The sequence below is a fragment of the Erythrolamprus reginae genome, chromosome 9, assembly GCF_031021105.1.
Source record: "Erythrolamprus reginae isolate rEryReg1 chromosome 9, rEryReg1.hap1, whole genome shotgun sequence".
In the NCBI taxonomy this organism is placed as follows: Eukaryota; Metazoa; Chordata; class Lepidosauria; order Squamata; family Dipsadidae; genus Erythrolamprus; species Erythrolamprus reginae.
The window spans coordinates 53,221,759-53,228,787 of NC_091958.1; the positions used below are offsets into that span (position 1 = coordinate 53,221,759).

The following is a 7,029-nucleotide window of genomic DNA, read 5'->3' on the forward strand; positions in this document are numbered from 1 at the left end:
TTTCCTGATACGTTTTATGCTTAAGACCTTTAGGACATGGGCAAGATGCTATTTGGACCGATGGGTTTGAAGGGAAGAAGAAGAAGATCTTGTAGAGGACAGCAAACAGTCCACCAGAAAAATGAAATGTCCTGCTCTCAAATCTGGGACAGGAACAATGCAACCTGCTCAGAAGAATAGCCACATGGGTCATACATACCCACGGGGGTACGGGCATGGGTATCATACACATGGTCATTGGGTCAAGAAGATGTGGCTTGGGTTTTTCCATGCAGATCCCAAAGGATCTAGGGTGGCGTGCCCGCAGGGGGGCACCAGGTCACAGGCTCCCTTTCCCCCCTACCCCGTTATCTTGTGTGGCGCAGCCCAGACGTCAATCCTCCACCGATGGTCCGGTCAGTTGCCATCTAGGACCAAGGCGGTGTAGTTCCCTGGGTAGAGACAGGAACTTGGAGAAGTGCTGGTCAGGCTGTAGGCAGAGTAGGCTACTACGGAGCCCAGGGTCAGCCCTGTCATGTAGGACACAGTCATGGTGTTACCTGGGAGTGAAAAACGGGAGAAGGGAGGGTTACGGACATGAGTCTCCATCGGAGAGGGCAAGGGAGGTCCTGAGGGGGGGGGGGAATCATGGCATCTTCCTGAAAAGCAGGCAAATTAGATGACGTCCTTTGCAGGATGACATCATGATGGACAGGTCTTCATTGGAAGGATGGCCACACAGCATCATTTATTGTAATAGTTATTCTCCTCAACAGGAATGAATGGAAAGATATAAATGAGAGAGAGATGATGGATGAGAGAGAGATAAGAAAAATAGATGATATAGATAGATAGATAGATAGATAGATAGATAGATAGAAAAATAGATAGATAGATAGATAGATAGATAGATAGATAGATAGATAGATGGTATAGATTTTATTTATTGATTCATGATAGATGATTGATTGATAGGTAGGTAGGTAGATAGGTTGCTCGATTGATTGATGACAGATAGGTAGGTAGATAGATACTGTAGATAGATACTGTAGGTAGGTAGGTAGGTAGATATAGATGATAGACAATAATGGATAGAGATAGATGATAGATAGATGATAATTTTGCAGATAGATAGATAGATTAGATAGACAGATAGATAGATAGATAGATAGATAGATAGATAGATAGATTAGATAGATAGATAATATATAGAGATGATAGATAATGGATGGAGATAGATGATAGATGATAATTTTGCAGATAGATAGATAGATAGATTAGATAGATAGATAGATTAGATAGATTAGATAGATTAGATAGATAGATAGATAGGTAGGTAGGTAGGTAGGTAGGTAGGTAATATAGAGAGATGATAGATAATGGATAGAGATAGATGATAGATGATAATTTTGCAGATAGATAGATAGATTAGATAGATTAGATAGATAGATAGATTAGATAGATAGATAGATAGATAGATAGATAGATAGATAGATAGATAGATAGATAGATAGATAGATAGGTAATATATAGAGATGATAGATAATGGATACAGATAGATGATAGATATAGATAATTTTGCATAGCGATAGACAGACAGACAGACAGACAGACAGACAGATAGATTGATATCATAGACAGGTAGGCAGATTGATATGGATAGATAAAGATAGATTGATAGATATATGATATTAATGACATGCTGTAGATGACAGATAACAGATGTTAGTTTCAGAGAATGAGAAAGAGATAATTGACAATAGAAAATGAGAAAGAGAATACAGATACAGAGAATGAGAGAGGGAGAGAGATGATAGCAGGATAGAGATTCTCTACAATAGTAATTCTCAACTTTGGAACTGTTAAAGTGGGCTGATTTCAATTCCCAGAATTCCCCATGCTGGCTGGGGCATTCTGGGAGTTGAAGTCCAGACCTCTTGAAGTTGAGACGCCCTGCTCTAAATGGTTCTACAGTGGTACCTCTACCTAAAAACGCCTCTACTTACAAACTTTTTTAGATAAGAACCGAGTGTTCAAGATTTTTTTGCCTCTTCTCAAGAACCGTTTTTCACTTACAAACCCAAGCCACCGAAACTGTGACCGGAAAAGGTGGGGAGAAGCCTCCGTGGGGCCTCTCTAAGAATATCCTATGAGGAAATAGGGCTGGAAAAGGCAGGGAGAAGCCTCCGTGGGTCCTCTATAGAAAACTCTTGGGAGCAAACAGGGCCGGAAAAGGCAGGGAGAAGCCTCTGTGGGGCCTCTCTAGGAATCTCCTGGGAGGAAACAGGGCCAGAAAAGGTAGGGGGAAGCCTCTGTGGGGCCTCTCTAGGAATCTCCTGGGAGGAAACAGGGCCAGAAAAGGCAGGGAGAAGCCTCTGTGGGGTCTCTTTAGGAATCTCCTGGGAGGAAACAGGTTCGGAAAATGTGGGGAGAAGCCTCCATGGGGCGCCTCTAGAAATCTCCTGGGAGGAAACGGCCAGAAAAGGTAGGGAGAAGCCTCCGTGGGGCCTCTCTAGGAATCTCCTGGGAGGAAATGGCCAGAAAAGGCAGGGAGAAGCCTCTGTGGGGCCTCTCTAGGAATCTCCCGGGAGGAAATAGGGCCGGAAAATGCAGGGAGAAGCCTCTGTGGGGCCTCTCTAGGAATCTCCTGGGAGGAAACAGGGCCTCCACCCTCCCTGTGGTTTCCCCAATTGCTTGCTTTTACATTGATTCCTATGGGAAAAATTGCTTCGTCTTACAAACTTTTCTACTTAAGAACCTGGTGACGGAACGAATTAAGTTCGTAAGTAGAGGTATCACTGTAAAGTTAATGAAGTGGAGCTGGTGTCCATGTGGTCCCCTCTGATCTACAAACTCCTTCCGGCCTTGCATCTCACAATTCTTGGGCTGGGGGAGGTGGAAAGCATGCAAAAAATGGTTGCTTCAACTCACCGGCCAGTTCCCGCTGCTCGGGGCTCACTTTCCCAGCCGCCAGGATCATGGGCACGCTGCCGAAGTAGCCGTTGGTGATGCCCATCAGGAGCGAGAAGATGCAGGGCCAGGCTGGGTGGCTAAAAGTGGGCTTCCCGTTGGGGTAAACGCAGAGGATAAACAGAGGGATGAAGACCACTCGCAGGCAGGAGCAGAGGAGGAGGTGGGCCCCCCGCCAATCATAAGGCAACGCCGCCAAAATCTGGAACATGCAGAAAGAGAAAAAAGGACGAACAAATTCTTACAATTTGGTCTTTGTTGTGATTCCGTCCGAGGCCCCTCAGGGAACGGCTGATCTTCTGTCGGTTTCCTGCTCAGAGGGGGAGGATGAGGAACAGGAGGTGCAGGCAGACGAGGAGGAGGAATCCCAGGCTGAGGAAGAGGGGGAACAGCCAGAGGCCCCCGAGAGGGAGCTCTTCCCAGCAAGCAGCCTGGATTCCTTAGAGGAAAATACACAAGCCATAATCGATCTGCGACAGAGAAGAGCAACACAAAGAAGGGACCAATTGGCTAGGTACTTTCAGCACTAAAGAGGCAACAGCTGGGTTTGGGTGTGGTGCTCTCTGGAAAGGCTGAAAAGGCAGACCCACCCTTCCTGGCTTGTGGAGTATTATCTTTGGGAGTCCTGGGACCTGGCTGTGATCTTTGGCGTCTTGGAATTCTGGTTTGTGACTTTGAATACTGAAACCTTGGGGGGGAAAAGGTGGGGGTCTTATGCTCTACAGTGGTGGGTGTGCCAGCAAGAAGTTTGCTGTATTGTCTGGACATCAGGACTCTGCTGTAAAGTCTCCTAGCCTGCCTGTTGGGAAGAACAGGTTTTTCTCTGTGTTTATTTTTCAAGCTATAAAGTACTTTTGCTTTTACCAGCGTGTCTGGCTGTTTTTTCCAGTTGGTGTTGAGGTCTGGGGGAACCCAGACAGAACAGTCTTGAACATATTTAAATGTTTCGATCATGTCCCCCCTTTCCCTTCTGTCCTCCAGACTAGACAGATGAAGTTCATGAAGTCTTTCCTGATAAGTTTGATGCTTAAGACCTTCCACCATTGTTGTAGCACGTCTTTGGACCCCTTCAATTTTATCCGTATCTTTTTGTAGGTGAGGTCTCCAGAACTGGACACTTTTGTGGACAGTACATTGACAGTCCACAAGTCTTTTTAAAGCAATATTAATATTTGTATACCGCCCCGAGTTTCCGGAGAAGGGCGACATACAAATCTAAATAATAATAATAATAATAATAATAATAATAATAATAATAATAATTCCGAAAAAGTGGTCAAAAATGAGCAAGCAAAACTACTGTGGGACTTCCGACTTCCGACTGACCGAATTCTGAAGCATAACACACCAGGCATCCTGATCATGGAGAAAAAGAAAGTATGGATCATCGACATCGCAATCCCAGGAGACAGCAGAATTGAGGAGAAGCAGCTAGAGAAATTAGTGAAATACGAAGATCTAAAAATCGAGCTGCAACGACTCTGGCATAAGCCAGTGAAAGTGGTCCCAGTGGTACTTGGCATGCTGGGTGCAGGGCCATAGGATCTCAGTGGACATTTGAAAACCATTGGAATTGACAAAATCTCCATCTGTCAATTGCAAAAGGCCGCTTTACTGGGATCGGCAAACATAATTCACCGCTACATCACGCAGTCCTAGGTGCTTGGGAAGCGCCCGACTGGTGATGAAATATGAAATCCAGCATAGTGATCTCATTTATTGTGTTGTATTGACATAATAATAATAATAATAATAATAATAATAATAATAATAATAATAATAATAGTAATACTACTACTACTACTACTACTACTACTACTACTACTAATAATAATAATAATAATAATAATAATAATAAACTTTTCCCTCCGCTGTGGTGCAGAACTAGGCTACAATTACCCGTGGACACAGCCCCCCCCCAGTAACCGGGCAGATGACCCCCCTCCTAAATTTTTCAAAGGTCACCCCTGCCACGAGGGTTACCTTGCCCACGAAATCCGAGAGGTTGAAGATGGCCATGATGAGGATGGGCAGCCACTCCCCCAAAGTGCAGTTCCGGATCTCCGATTCCAGCCCGGGGAAGAGGCAGAGTGTGATGAAGTAGGTCACGGCGATGGAGAGCATGAAGGTCCAGATGACGCGAGAGACGACGTAGCGATGGAGCATCATGTCTGTCGGGAGCCAGAGAAACAAAGCGGTTAGGCCACGAAAGGCTGCCCTTCCTTCCTTCCTTCCTTCCTTCCTTCCTTCCTTCCTTCCTTCCTTCCTTCCTTTCTCTTTTTCTTCCTCCCTCCCTCTCTTTCTCTTTTTCTTCCTTCATTCCTTCTTCCTCCCTTTCTTTCTCTTTCCTATTTTCTTCCTTCCTTATTTCTTTCTCCTTTTTCTATCTCTCCTTTTCTTTCCTTTTTCCCTCTTTCTTTCTTTTTCTTTTTCTTCCTTCCCCCCCTTCTTCCTCCCTCCCTCTCTCTTTTTATTCCCTCCTTCTTCCTTCCTTCCTTTCCTTCTCTTTCCTTCTTTTTTCTTCCTTCCTTATTTCCTTCTCCCTTTTTCTTATTTCCTCCTTTCTCTTTCTCTTTCTTTCCTTTATCTCTTCTTCCTTCCTTCCTTTCTCTTTTTCTTCCTCTCACTCTCTTTCTCTTTTTCTTCCTTCATTCCTTCTTCCTCCCTTTCTTTCTCTTTCCTATTTTCTTCCTTCCTTATTTCTTTCTCCTTTTTCTCTCTCTCCTTTTCTTTCCTTTTTTCCTCTTTCTTTCTTTTTTCTTTTTCTTCCTTCCCCCCTTCCTTCTCCCCTCCTCTCTCTTTTTATTCCCTCCTTCTTCCTTCCTTTCCTTCTCTTTCCTTCTTTTTCCTTCCTTCCTTATTCCCTTCTCCCTTTTTCTTATTTCTTCCTTTCTCTTTCTTTCCTTTATCTCTTCTTCCTTCCTTCCTTCCTTCCTTCCTCTTTCTGCTTTCTTTCTTTCTTTCTATATATCTTTCTTTCTTCTTTTCTTTCTCTTTTTTCTTTCTTCTCTTTTCCTTCTTCCTTCTTTCCTTTCTCTTTCCTTTTTTTCTTCCCTCCCCCCTCCCTCCCTCCCCCTTTTCCTCCTTTCCTGCCTGCCCCTAAAAAGACAATCGTAAATAAAGGACCAAATGTACCAAAACCAGCTTTCAAGAAACACCAATTTTAGCCTTTGCCTTGAGGCTCTGATATAGTTACCTCTGAAGCTTGGCCAACTCCGTTTGATTCCAGGTTGAGGGACGTCAAATCTAACGTAGGTGCCATTGCCAGTCAGCTCACCTGCATCCTCAAAGGTGTCGGGAGGAGATGCGTTTGGTCTGGGAGGTCGACTCTCCTTGGAGCAAAAGGACAGAGAAATAGCCACCACCAAGGTCAACAGCCAAGAACCCCCGGCACAGCTCAATGGTTGAGGAGGGGAGTACAATGATGGTGGTGGTGATAGTTCAGAGGTAGACTGCTTTTAACGTGGAGGATCTCCACAAACATTTTAGCCAACATGCCAATTCTGAGTGAATCTCTCCTGGCACAGGTAGGCTCATCATCCATCCACCCATCCATCCATTGATCCATCCATCCATCCATCCATTGATTCATTCATTGATCTATTGACCCATCCATCCATCCATTCATTGATCCATTGATTGATTCATTTATCTATTGATCTATTAATTGATTCATTGATCCATCCATCCATTCATTGATCCATTGATCCATTGATTGATTCATTTATCTATTGATCTATTAATTGATTCATTGATTATTGATCCATCCACCCACCCATCTATTCATCCATTCATTGATCCATTGATTCATTGATCCATTGATTCCTTGTTTGATAGATTAATCCAACCATCCATCCAACCGTTCACTCCTATCTCTGGGAGTTCAAATGATATACATGGCCTCTCATTTTTCTCTACAACCCAACCTTGTGAGGTGAGCTACTGAGCAGAAAGAAGGACCAGCAGTTGAAAGTGGATTGAATCTACGTCTCCTTAAGTGCATTCAACATTTTAACCAGAAGCCCAAACTGGTAGTTCTTTCGATTATTCATTCATAGAAACGTAGAAGATTGAGGGCAG

General features: G+C 44.0%; 1 protein-coding gene across 1 annotated transcript in view; it reads right to left on the reverse strand.

The window, feature by feature from the left end:
• Positions 1-7,029, reverse strand: part of SLC29A4 (solute carrier family 29 member 4) — a 19,733-nt gene continuing 12,704 nt past the window's right edge. The window contains 4 exon segments of the mRNA XM_070760183.1: positions 1-539; positions 2,911-3,151; positions 4,933-5,120; positions 6,146-6,278. Coding sequence (XP_070616284.1) covers positions 397-539; positions 2,911-3,151; positions 4,933-5,120; positions 6,146-6,278 — 705 coding nt within the window. The 3' untranslated portion in view covers positions 1-396.